At 41.2% G+C, this 12,981-nt stretch overlaps 1 protein-coding gene and 1 long non-coding RNA gene across 2 annotated transcripts; one reads left to right on the forward strand and one right to left on the reverse strand.

Annotated features, from left to right (window-relative positions):
• Window positions 1-1,163: 1,163 nt before the first annotated feature.
• On the reverse strand, window positions 1,164-5,925 carry LOC113229929. The gene is made up of 4 exons (XR_003310451.1): window positions 5,772-5,925; window positions 5,541-5,595; window positions 2,249-2,328; window positions 1,164-1,289 (listed from the first exon to the last, which is right to left on the reverse strand). It is a non-coding gene; the product is annotated as an uncharacterized LOC113229929 (long non-coding RNA).
• A 3,037-nt stretch (window positions 5,926-8,962) lies between these two features.
• LOC113229920 lies at window positions 8,963-9,916 on the forward strand. The gene has a single exon (XM_026463615.1). The coding sequence runs from the start codon at window positions 8,963-8,965 to the stop codon at window positions 9,914-9,916; it is 954 nt and encodes a 317-aa protein (XP_026319400.1).
• The last annotated feature ends 3,065 nt before the right edge of the window (window positions 9,917-12,981 follow it).

A 12,981-nucleotide genomic window follows, 5' to 3' on the forward strand; every position in this document is an offset into this window, starting at 1 on the left:
GGGCTAAGCAGCATCATATCATAAGTATAGTTTAAGTTATTTATACAAATACTTCCCACGTAACATCCTGCATGCATGCTGCTGAGCCCGCCTATCAGTTCGTTAACGTACAGGTTAAATAGCTTCGGTGAAGTAATCCTCCTGCCTTACTTCACACTCCAGTTTGTACTCAGCAGATCCCACCTAACCTGATTTTTCTGATTGCTGTACCAGTGCCTAAATAATGCCACACATTCCCCGGTACGCCTGTCTCACTTAATTTTTGCCATAGCAGATCATAGTTGACTCGATCAAATGCTTCTGACAAGTCGAGAGAACAAGCATACACGGGAGTTTTCCTATCTGTACAATACCTGACCGTATGCTTCAGACACAGAATCGCACTATCTGTGGATAGCCCCGCTCTGAAACCAAATTGGGCGTCATGAAACTTTAAGTGCCGTTCCAGTATAGTGTCCAGCATATACTGGAACGGCACTTAAAAAAGTGGTGGCAAGCGAAACCGATAATTCGTTCTGTCAGATAGGTCACTTGTTTTATTCTTAACAACCGGTACAACAAACGTCCTCATGAGTGCATCTGGAAGGTAGGCGTGGTCCATACAAAAGCTTAATAGCATAGAGAGAACACGTGGTAGATATACCCCCCGCTTACTTAAAGTGCTCAACGCTAAAACCATCGAGACAAGCGACTTACCCCTCTGCATATTATTAATTACCGTCTTAATCTCTTTAGCGGTAAAATGGGTAATACGCCTGCCCCCGACGGTCCCAGCACCGAGCCCTACCCCACGAGAAGTTTGTACATCCAACCGCGATTTAACAGTGAAATGTTCTCTAAAGGTCTCCACAATTTCACCACAGTCAGACTTGTCCCCCACACTCACAGGCAGGCCAGGCTTTACATTCATTTGTTTAGTTTTATTCCAAAAGTCGCCAAATTTTTTAGTTCTATGAGTCGGAGCTAGCTGGTCCATTTTAAATTGATCTTGCCTGTCCTGACACCAAGAGTTTAGAGTCCAAGTTAAAATGTAAAAAAGGTTGCTTTGTACAATGTTTTTTGAAATACCTGCAAAAAAAAACCTGGCACCTGGCTATTCACTACATTTTATACTGGAACTTAGTGTTTACTTACTTTAAAACGCAATATTATTAAATAAAATAAATGAGACTAGTATACATAATATGTACCTGGTGAAGTAAGAAGAAAAGGCGGTCGAGTGAGGTCTGGCGTGTCGGCCACGGATGCCTCCACAAACTCAAATGTAGCCGGCAAAGCGCGCGATAGCACTGCAGACATTACACCGATTAGAATACAAATAAAAAGTAGCTGTAAATAAAATTTAAACTATACTGGCATAATTTTTTTAAATAAATTTCTGCCTTTTCCCAAGTCGTCTGCATCTTCCTACTGTACTACTTCCTCTAACTCCTCTTATTCGTTAGTTTAAGGCTGCTAACAGATTGTCTGCAAGTTTGCAGTTAATGCGTGAAGTCGTAAATTCATGCAGCCGACTGCATGAAGTTGATAACGATTTCACGCAGTCAAGGTCTCGAATAACGACTGCACGCATTAATTGCATGCAGTCGAAAACTGGTGCAGCCGAGATCGACATTAATGCGTGAAGTCGTTATTAACTTCACGCATTAACTGCAAACATGCAGTCAATCTGTCAGCACCCTGTGCGCTGATAATAATTTTGTCCACTATCGTTGTTGTTCCAAATAACCTCTAGGATATCTTTAAATCTAACCTGCACTTGCCTGCAACACTTGATAGAAAATTCAAAAGGTCCAAATCACCCGGACGACATCAACGGTGCGCGCCGCCCTTATCTTGCTATAGTCTGGTAGTGTTTTGCTAGTTAGGCCCATGAAGTAGAGTCCCTCAGATAATAATAAAATATTTCATTCATGTCATAGAAATTATTTTCATGTAGGTAACTAATTGTGTAAGTTTGTGTAACTTTAGCCATGTCTAGCACTCATTGGATATTGTGAAGTACAAGTCTATTCGGGTTTCCGCGGACTCTAGTTCACGTCACTTAATAGATAATACATTTAATGATGTGTTTTCGTACCAGACACAAAATGTAAATATATAATAAACGGTTGTGGCAACGATCTGCATGTTTGATCCAGTCAAATTCCACAAATCGTTCTAATGTATTTCTCGTGTGCTATAAAAGCTCTGATAAAAAGAAATCGTAAAAAAGTGGCTTCATTATGTAGTTGTTTCGATTTGCTACCTTTAACAATCTCTTGGAGTGGTGGAGTGTGCAACGGCTTCTCCTGGATGGGCACCTTCGCGTAATCTATTGAAGCCATGCTGCAACGAAAAATTTTATTGTTTCTTATAGGCCACCAAAATAGCAGTATATCATAAGCAGTGTAGATGCTTTTCTACCTAAAATTCACTTTTTCGCGTGAATCAAACCGTGGAAGCGCCTTCGGAAAATAAATTTTAACCACGGGATGGCATGACTTTTAAAATATACATTTACGAATACCTTGCGCTACTTTCTAATACGTAACGTGTAGACGTAGAGGTGCTTTTCCACCAAGGAGGCGAGACCAGAATTGGAATCTCGCCGGCCTATTTCCTTCAAAAATCACCATAAGCAGGTATCGCGATATGCCATTGATAACAGGTACAGTGATTGATATTATTATCGAGAACGCGAGCTCGCGCCAGGATGTGGATAGTAACGTAACGACACAGTGCTGTTCAGTTCGTCTAGCGCGCGTGAACACGCAGCTCAAGTGACACGCCCCAAAAATTATTATTATTAAATATGTTAACGGAAGAAGTATCGATGAAACAATCTTTTTTTCAATCTTATCTGTTTCCGTTGCAGAAACACTCTGTAGGCATATAACATTTTAACTGCCTCCGTGGCCGAGCGGTTACCATACCGGCCTGTCACGCAGAGGTCCCATGTTCGATTCCCGGATCGGGGGAAGTATTTGTATGGCCTACATTTATTTCTTTCGTGAGTTTGGGTGTAATTTTTGGTTGTCTACGTGTGTCCATGGCACCCGCAACACAGCGTTTCCCTAGTGCGGGGCTATGTTGAGTGTGTGCGTTATTTATTGTTATGCGTTATTATTATAATATCAACCAAGTAATTTACTCTATTGGTATTTCAACCTTTTAATTTCTTTTATTATTGGGGTGCACGCAAGGGGCCTCCTCCCACGGGGAAGGACCAAGTGTCCCTTGCGTCTGGTGCACACTGGGCAGCAATCGGCAAGATCCTTACGCCCAGTTACAATCCTTTAACCACGATGACAAGCATATTACAGAGTGTCATCGATACGATAAGAAGAAATGTTACCAAACATTAATAAAAATAATATTTGATGGAAATAGGAGAGATTTTCGTCTGCATCGTGCCGGTAGAAAAGGGTACGTTGAGTGTTTGTATTAAGTTATTGTGTTGCTCCACCGACAGTCCCTTTCAACGATATATTTTTCGTTTGTATGTTATTACTTTGGTGCGATGGTTTTATGGCTAGGTCTCGTTGAGGGTGTGACACAGATTCAATGTCACGATAACATGAACGATCTCAGCAAAGAGCACTGCTAATGTTGTCCCTATGCGCAGCTGTCCCTGTCTACCGACCCGAGAGATACGGTTTTCCGGAGAGATTACACACGCTCGACGGCATGACCAGGGTACAACGGGCGTGACCGAGCCAAGCCCTCCGCCAGTGATACGCCTTCACGGGCGTCTCTGATAGACCCTGACTTGGGTATGGACATGGTATGGACTCGCTGGGGTTTATAGTGAGCTGCAGAGACGGACATATGTTTGTCTGCTATAGACAATATCCTCCTGTCCCTCCAACCGCTTAGGTTATGGGAAACTGGAGAAACGTCGACGGCGTGACGTGAATGAGCGTACTTGTACAAACACGCTACTACCTACTAAGGAAAATTGATAATAAAAGTCATAATTTATGCAATTTAAATTTTTATTACTTATGAACGTACGCTTCACATATCTGGGTACTAGATAATCACAGAAAAAAATGTGAAACTAAAAAATAATATGTATTTGGTTTAAAAGAAAAAACTCAAACATGTCATTCGCTCCCATTACCTCACCGTTCGGGAAATGGGAGCCGGTAAGAATCCCGTATGTCAAATGGGAGTCATTATGTATAACCAGTCTGAAAAAAAATTAAAGTAATAAATTAGATAAGTTAAAAAGTAATGAGAATAAACAGGAAAGTGTTAAAGAAATATCCAGTGAATATTGCAATGGGATGAGGAGAGCCAAATATTTCTCATTACCCGCGTAACATCGAATTGAAAAAGGAATAAAACATTAAAAACATTTCTATTTATATGGTGATTTCAGGCATTACTTCTAAAATTTGATAGACTTGGTGACATAGCTAGTGTAAATATTATGTAGTATCTATGCATTTTAATGCTTACCTGGGATGATGAAATTTGGCAAGTTAGTAATAAGCGCGGAGCGAAAAACACACAGCCATCTCATACGACTAAACGCGGAGTTCTACGTGGGCGCCCACAGGACTCGAACCTTGGCGAACGTTAACGAAGACATAGGAGTGCCGTTTGCACAAATACGAGCATTGGGAACGTCCAGTTTAACACCGCTCTCATTACCCACGGGCTCCCAATACCCCACGTTCCCCTGAAGCCTCCAATGAGGAGGATTTGGTAGTGGACTTTAAAGTCGACGGCTTAGCGGTGGCAATCGCTAGTTGTGCAATGCGCAACAGGAACTGAGCGTGCCTACAGCTCCGGTAACCATCTGGATCATAGGGAGGCTACTGTACATGCACCCGGGGCGGCTCACCCGCGGCACTAGCCTCTCGAGAACCGGATGAAGTCAAGTGACAGAGGTCTGTGACATACCTGTAAGTGTACACTGGCTGATCTGGGGTCAGAACCTGAACTAACAAGGTTCCTGTGCGCGCACAGGTTATAGTGCCCTTCTCGTAAAACCTCTGGGTCGGTAGGCAGGGTCACTATAATCAAAACTAATGTAGAAAGATATGGGGCTGCTAAGATCGTCGTATTTGATCTTCAACGTTTAGTTTTATTAAAGCTTTGGCACCCTTGATGTAAGCTCTGCTGATTTTATTAAACGACCAGATTTCTGTGATTAAAACAGTTAAAAATGTCAAATTTGAACTCTAACGTTCCGTTTTATTAAACCGTTAGCACACTTATTCATATTAAAGGTGTAGCGATGAGCAAGTATGTAACAACAGGATCTCAGTTCATAAAGTTACAAATAACATTTTATACGTTTAGTGTCATTCAGTTTTAAACTTGAATCATGTCCAATCTAATTCGATGTTAAAGCGCATTCCATGTCAGCTAGCACCTGAATTCTAGGTAAGTAAATAAACCTCCTATTATTCGACCACTAGTTATAACATAGTGCAACTCAACAAAGTAAGAAGTGGAGTATAAAACACTCGTGGTGTCAAATAACCGGTCGTCGACGACGGCTACTAAACAAAGCAGGTATCTGTCTAACCATTTCTCACTCTCACCTTGTCGATCGCACGTCGTTGAAGGCCACAGCAGGTGTCGCATTCACGGTAGACTCTACAACCGTTACAGAGAATAACAAAAAAATAAACATCATATTAACACTAGGTACTAATAATGCGATCCTCTACATAACGATAAGAAACTAATTGGGACTAATCAAAATCAGTGTGAATGTTAGGTCGGCGACCTTTGTTGATAACTGAAGAAGAGAAATCCCAAACAATACGTACACTTGTGAATTGTCTTTCAAAAGCACTGCCGATTCAGCTGCGAAAGGCAAACTGAGCCCCCAGTTGAGGGCTTAGACTTTAAAAGTAGATTTAGTGGGAATGCAATGCGCGACGCGACGGCGGCGGAGTGACCTCACGCCCGCAAATGTGTCTCGCGACACTTGTTTGTGTAGTTATTCGATAGTTATCCCCGCTCTCTCAGCTTTATCACGCGCTGTGATTGCGCTGTTATCGCCGGCCCTGCGATCGTTCAACATCTCAACCACGTGCATATTCCAAGCGGCGTCATCAGTTGTATACCTATTTAAAATTTTACTCGTACGTAGTTAGGATTTAGCCGGTTCTACTTGCAAATATTATGGCTTTAATGGATACGCCATTTCAAATTTTGAAACTGCCTTTATTGCCCATTCTAGACTATTCTTATCTCTGCGTCGCCATTCCTTAACGTAGAGAGCGGCAGTATCCGACTTCGATCTGATTGACGCTGGATTAAGACACGTCTCCCGGCCGGCCGCCCGCCCGGCGCGTGGGTGTTTATCAATCAACCAGTTTATTTATTGCTTGTTTATAGTGTTAATTGATTTGTTCCCGTAGAAGGAAAATAGTGACATACTGGTCCGAAACATTAGGTAATCACAGTTGTGCAACGAAAGCATACGCGCAGAGCAACAGCGAGATACTCGAGGGGAGTAATGCCCGCCTAGTTTCCCGAATGAAGCACTAAAGGTTGACGTGTGCGTGTTTTAAAATATATTTGAATACGTTCAGAGTTCTTCGAAATTATATATGAAATTATATAACGATTTTCGATGTTTTGCCATTAGGCGCACATAAACTATTCTGTATACGGATGCAATATAGGAAACAATATTTTACGCAAATTATTTGACTTAAATATTAAGTAGGATTTAAAAAACCACGGCCATATTCAGATTTTATATGATTAAATTATTCATTCGAATACGAAAACTGAAAACATCTAAAAATTAAGTATCAAGTAAATATTTGGCAGTTTAACACTTGTAATCTTTATTACTAGATTTAGTAATTTGTGTATACTAATTATTGTTAATAAATGGTTACGGTACATTAATAATCACATTTTTTCCATTTTTTGACGATGTACGACAGCGCAAGTACTTACACAGGCGGCGTATCGCTTAACATCAAAGTAAAAATACTGTGGTAGAGTTGTCGTCATAGGGAAAATGTCCAGGCGTAGGCGGCGGCGCTAGCCCATGTATTATATAACGCTCAGCTGCAATCAATACCCTGGCGGAATCTAGAAGGCACGCGATCAAAATGGAATGATTAGAGTATACTTTCCCCAGTGATCGGAAATGATATTGAGAAGCAAGAGCCTGGTTTCCTTCGCTTGCACCTCGAGCGATGTCAGGAAAGACGCGGCGCTCGGCGCCCCATCACACCCTACACACCCATACACCATAGGTACGACCTACCGTCGGTAGGTTCGATTCTCTGTAGAAATTGTTTTGGTACATTTTTGGGGCGATAGTGTCTACTTGAACTTTTGTATACATCTACTTATTTTATTTTACTATCCCAAGTGGTGAGCAAAATATATTTTTTCGTTAAATAAACCCAGAGTGAAGCAAAATATATTTTCGCATTATTATGGAGCGACTTCTTTGGGTTCTCCTGTAAAAATGGGTGTTCCGCAGGGCTCAATACTTGGACATGTCTTATTTCTCATTTATATTAATGATCTACCTACCATTCTTTGTTAGGGACCTTTGCGATATAGTATTGTTTGCTGACGACACATCCTTGATTTTTTAAACAGACAGACATGACGTTAACTGTGACAATATTAATGATATCCTTTCAAAGGTAGTTTATTGGTTTAATATTAATAATTCATTGCTCAATGCCAAGAAGACAGCGTGTTAAATTTGAAATACCAAATGTAAAGTCGACTAGCCCAATCATAGAAATAAATGTAGAAAAGTTAGACCTTGTTAATTAAGCTGTCTTTTTGGGAGTAACCCTTTTTTCCTATATCTATGGAGTGACCTTAGATAGTAAACTCCAATGGTTTCCACATATATCTTCCTTGGTCAGTAGATTAAGCTCTACTGTATGCGCAGTCCGTAGAACACGTGAACTTACCGATGTTGCTACTGCTAGCCTAGTTTACGGGATTCTCATGTGGGGTGAAGCCACAACAATATTTGTAGAAAGATTTGTGAAAAGTTTAAGGAGACTGTATCATGACTCACTTATCACTGTACATTTACTCAAATATTTTATATGCCCGTAAGAATATACATAAATTCGTTAAGAAAGAAGACATCCAAGAAGTTAACCTTAGAACTAAGTCCAAAATCAAGGTACCACGTTTTCGTTTAACTAAGGTAAACGATTCATTCGATTCTTAGCATCTTGACGAGACGGACGTGTATCGAAAGGCTTACTGGTTTTTAATCTATTTATCTATTCCTTTTACGTTACCAACTTACAAGTGCGGTTCGACTAATCAATTGTTCTCGGACCCTCTCGTTTCGTCCTCCGAGGAGTCCGCTTTGCCGTGGACGCCATCTTGACTCTGTCGCGGCTGTCCTGGTTGCTGTTGCGGGTGAGTCGCCTGCTGGCGGCGTTGAGGATCGGACCCTCTCCTACTATCTTGCGCTGGACACCGTTTGACGGCGCCGCCATATTGGATTGTGCTCGTCTGTCCCATTCACGCCTGTTGGAGGTACTGGTCGTCGAGGGACGGCCGTTCTGCTGTCATTGTGCGCCGTCGACTTACTGTCAGCGGGGCGCCACTGGCGTGTGCCGCGCTGGAGGAGCCGAGATTCTACGTGAGTCTTTTCAATTTGTTGCACTGGGTTGGATTTGAACCTGCGGTTCGAAAGCGCGGTTCCAACGTGTATACCGTTCGGCCACGAAGCTTGTAACTGCTACGGCGAAATAACGCGCTACAGTCTACACTCGGTGACGTAGCTGACGCGCAACGCGTGACACGACAGACGTCACGCTACGCGTGACGCGATTCACGTCACGCTACGCATGAATCGATAGACGTCACTAGGCTACGCTGCTACGCTGCTGCATCTATTCACCGGCCGACTACGCATGCACCTTGCCGGTTTGCTTCCAAGCTTGTATCTTAATTTTGTTTGCTGCATATATTATTCACAACCGACTTCCAGTGCTTTCGACAAACTATGCCCAGGGTGCAGCGCTCCCCGCCGAGTACACCGAACAATCCAATGGACGACAGTAATATGTCGGCGGGTTCTGTTAACACGATACCGCGAAAAAAAGTCATAGCCTCTAAGGCTGGGGAGTCTGTGAGTGAGCAATCGTCACCTATCTTGGCGGCGATCGAGGGCCTTCGTAGAGATATGAATGACCGTTTCAATGCGCAGCAGGAGTGTTTCGATCAGTTCAGAACGGCTCTATCGCAACTTCGTACCGATGTCACTACTATAAATAATAAATTTACCCAGTTTAAGAACGAGTTTGATGAAAAATCAAATACAGTTGATTTTCTCGCTGGCTGTCAGGATGAACAGGTGTTAATGAATGCAGAATTTCGTCAGAAATTAAAAAAGATGGAGAACGAAAACACTTCATTACAGAGTACCGTGTCGGAACTCACTTCGAGAGTTGCCGAAATGGAGCAGCACTCTAGAGACTGCAATATTGAAGTACAGTGTGTTCCAGAGAGTAAGAACGAGAATTTGCTCTCTATATTTAGTCAACTTTTGCGCACTGTATCTTGCGAGCTTCCCGACATGACCATCCGCGCTATACACCGTGTGGCTAAACTTAAGCCCCATTCTGAGCGTCCCCGCAACATTGTTGTGAAGATGGTGACACCACAGGTACGAGATTCTGTTCTAGCGGCAGTCATTAAATTTAATAAATCAAAAAATCTGGCCGAAGATAAATTAAATGCACTCCACCTTGGCTTTGCAAACAAGCAGCAACAAATATATGTGTCGGAACATCTGACACTATCTAACAAACAGCTGCACGCCGCTGCCAGAACCACTGCTAAGGAGAAAGGCTACCAATACGTTTGGACCCGCAACGGTCGTATCTTCGTGCGTAAAAATAACGAAAGTCCATCCATTTTAGTTAAAAGTGTAGATTTCTTGAAAACTTTAACTTAGTATATTTTTTCTTTTGCTCGTTAACCATGCTATTATTGTATAAATTATTATAAATGTATTTTAATATATATTACCAAAATGTCAGAGGCCTCAGAACCAAAACAGAGAAATTGTATCTATCAGTTCTTTCAAACAACTATGATATTTTGGTGTTGACCGAATCGTGGCTTAACGAGACTGTCTTTGATAGGGAGTGTTTTGATGACAGATATGACATTTTCAGAAGAGACAGGTATACTACACATAGTAAAAAAAAGGATGGTGGCGGTATCATTGTGGCTGTACTTAAAAAATACAAAGCATTGCGCAGGAGTGGGTGGGAGTCTCAAAATGAAGACATATGGATCGCTTTGAAGGTTTCTAATAAAAATCTTGCCATTTGTGCTACGTATGTACCTCCTCCACCATTGTTGGCTTCGTTGGAGTCCTTTCTAGATAATGTCTCAGATGTCATTCACAATAAGTTGCCTCGCGACACAACTACTCTTGTGTTGGGAGATTTTAATCTTGGTGAGATTGTATGGTCCAGGGACCCTGACTTTAATAGCACATCACTCATACCGTTGTCGTCAAATTCCACCATTAATAACACTTTAATTGATTCCCTAGCATACAATAACCTTTTTCAATGTAACTCTGTGAGAAATGACGGAAATAGAATCCTGGACCTTATTTTATCGAACAGACCTAACTGTGTTATTGTAAACGAGGCCGATCAGCCCCTTGTGCCAATCGATCCTTATCACCCACCATTACTTATAGATTTTCGAATCACGTCGGCCACTACAAATATAAAACCTAAACGATCATCAAACTTGAACTTTCTGGCATGTGACTACACCGCCATATGTAGCGAGCTCATTAACGTTGATTGGTCTAAATTGCATACTTATGGGTCGGATATAGATGAAATGGTCGATAAGTTCTACAACATACTTCTTCCAGTAATCAAGAAGCATACCCCATCCTCCTTTACCCGTGATAGTAAGTACCCAGTATGGTACTCTAGACCGTTGATCAAAGCATTAAAGGAAAAGGCTAAATATCATAGTAAATTTAAAAAATATAACAATCCATTGGACCAGGTTACTTTTAATATGCTTAGAAAGAGGTGTGATAAAATGATTGATGATTGTTACAAAACTTTCAAAAATAATGCGTTACACCACCTTAAAACAAATCCAAAATACTTCTGGAAATTTTCTAAAGGCCGTAAATCTAATGAGTCCGCAATACCCCATACAATGTTTCTGGGTAATTCTTCAGTTACTGGTGGTCAAAGCATATGCAATCTATTCTCGAAACATTTTCAATCCATTTATAGTACTTGTAATCAGCCAATTAGTTTGACTAAATGCACGATCAATGCTTATCATAATGCTTTCCCTCTTAGTGATGTTATTGTAACTGAGGACGAGGTGCTCAGGTATCTGAAATGTCTTGACCATAACAAGGGGCCTGGACATGATTTGATCCCACCACATTTCCTCAGAAACTGTGCCGAAGTACTGTACAAACCACTTAGCACGATCTACAACAAGTCATTGCAACTTGGTATTTTTCCAACCAAGTGGAAAACTGCGCACATCACCCCTATCCACAAATCAGGACGTTTGGAGGACATCGCCAATTACAGACCTATCTCCATTCTATCAACGGCTGGTAAAATCTTAGAATCGCTGGTACAGACTAAAATTTACTCACATGTCAAGCACTTAATTAATACCAATCAGCACGGATTCTTGCCCCATAAATCTACTTCCTCAAATCTAATAGAGTATGTATCTGATTTGTCGGATGCTTTGGATGGGGGTGATGAGGTGCATTCAATATACACTGACTTTAAAAAGGCATTCGATCTCGTGCACCATGATATTCTCCTATACAAGTTGGAACAGATGGGTATTCACGGATCGTTGCTAAGATGGTGTGAGTCTTACGTACGCAATAGATCTCAGTTGGTTTCTGTTTGTGGCTTTAGATCCGATCTGGCATTGGTGTCATCCGGTGTACCCCAAGGTTCTCATGTTGGACCCCTCTTTTTACTTATATTTATAAACGATATCGCTTTCTCAATAACGTCCAAGTTTAAAATGTACGCTGACGACCTAAAGCTATACAGAACTGTTAACTCGCCTTTGGACGCCCAACTACTTCAGAACGATCTCGACAGAATCCATCAGTGGTGTTGTGACAACTGTATGGTCCTAAACACTGATAAATGCTACCATATAAAATTTACTAGACGCCGGAAGCCTTTAGAGGTGACTTATTTCATAGACAATGTACCATTAACAGAAGTTAATAATATTCGAGACTTGGGTGTCGTCATGGACGCTACCCTAAGTTTTAGTAAGCACATTGACTCAGTTATTTCCAAAGCTTCAAGGCTAACCGGTTTTGTGTCAAGGCAAATGAAAATTTTCAATGAACCAACTATATCTATTCTAATTTATAACAGTTTAGTACGTAGTATTTTAGAATATTGCTCCACTGTCTGGAACCCGTGTTATCAAGTTCATTCAAATAGAATTGAAAGTATTCAAAAACGTTTCCTTTATCATTTAACATACAACAATTTTAAGTGTAAACAGCTATTCTCTTATGAGTCACGTCTCTTACACTTCAACATGTCCTCGCTGCAAAAACGCCGAAAAACTCTTGATATGATGTTCTTATTTAAACTTATTCACGGTGTCATAGACGCACCTGACATCCTTCAACGTTTACGTTTCTCCATCCCCCGTCCTGGTAGTCGTCTGCAAAACCGTAAAACATTCTCGCTCCCTGCTTGTAGAACTAACCTCGGTCAACACTGTCCGCTGTATCGCATGTGCTCTTCTTACAACGGTATCAGATTTGAATTTGACATTTTTTCTGGTTCTGTGGTCTCGGCTAGGAATTCAATTAGAAAATGTCTTTTATAGATTTTATTAATTTAATTTAGTGTTAATTATTTTGTAACGTAATGTCTTTATAGTTATTTAATCTGACCCGTCTTGCACGTTGTGTTCACATCTATACTCCATTCACCGAAACGAGTTGGTAGAGCGCTATCCCTCTCG

The sequence above is a fragment of the Hyposmocoma kahamanoa genome, unplaced genomic scaffold, assembly GCF_003589595.1.
Source record: "Hyposmocoma kahamanoa isolate Upper Pololo Valley unplaced genomic scaffold, ASM358959v1 100323, whole genome shotgun sequence".
In the NCBI taxonomy this organism is placed as follows: Eukaryota; Metazoa; Arthropoda; class Insecta; order Lepidoptera; family Cosmopterigidae; genus Hyposmocoma; species Hyposmocoma kahamanoa.

Bases quoted from the DNA above. Each gene is read 5' to 3' on its own strand.
- LOC113229920 (XM_026463615.1), top strand. From the start codon at position 8,963: ATGCCCAGGGTGCAGCGCTCCCCGCCGAGTACACCGAACAATCCAATG.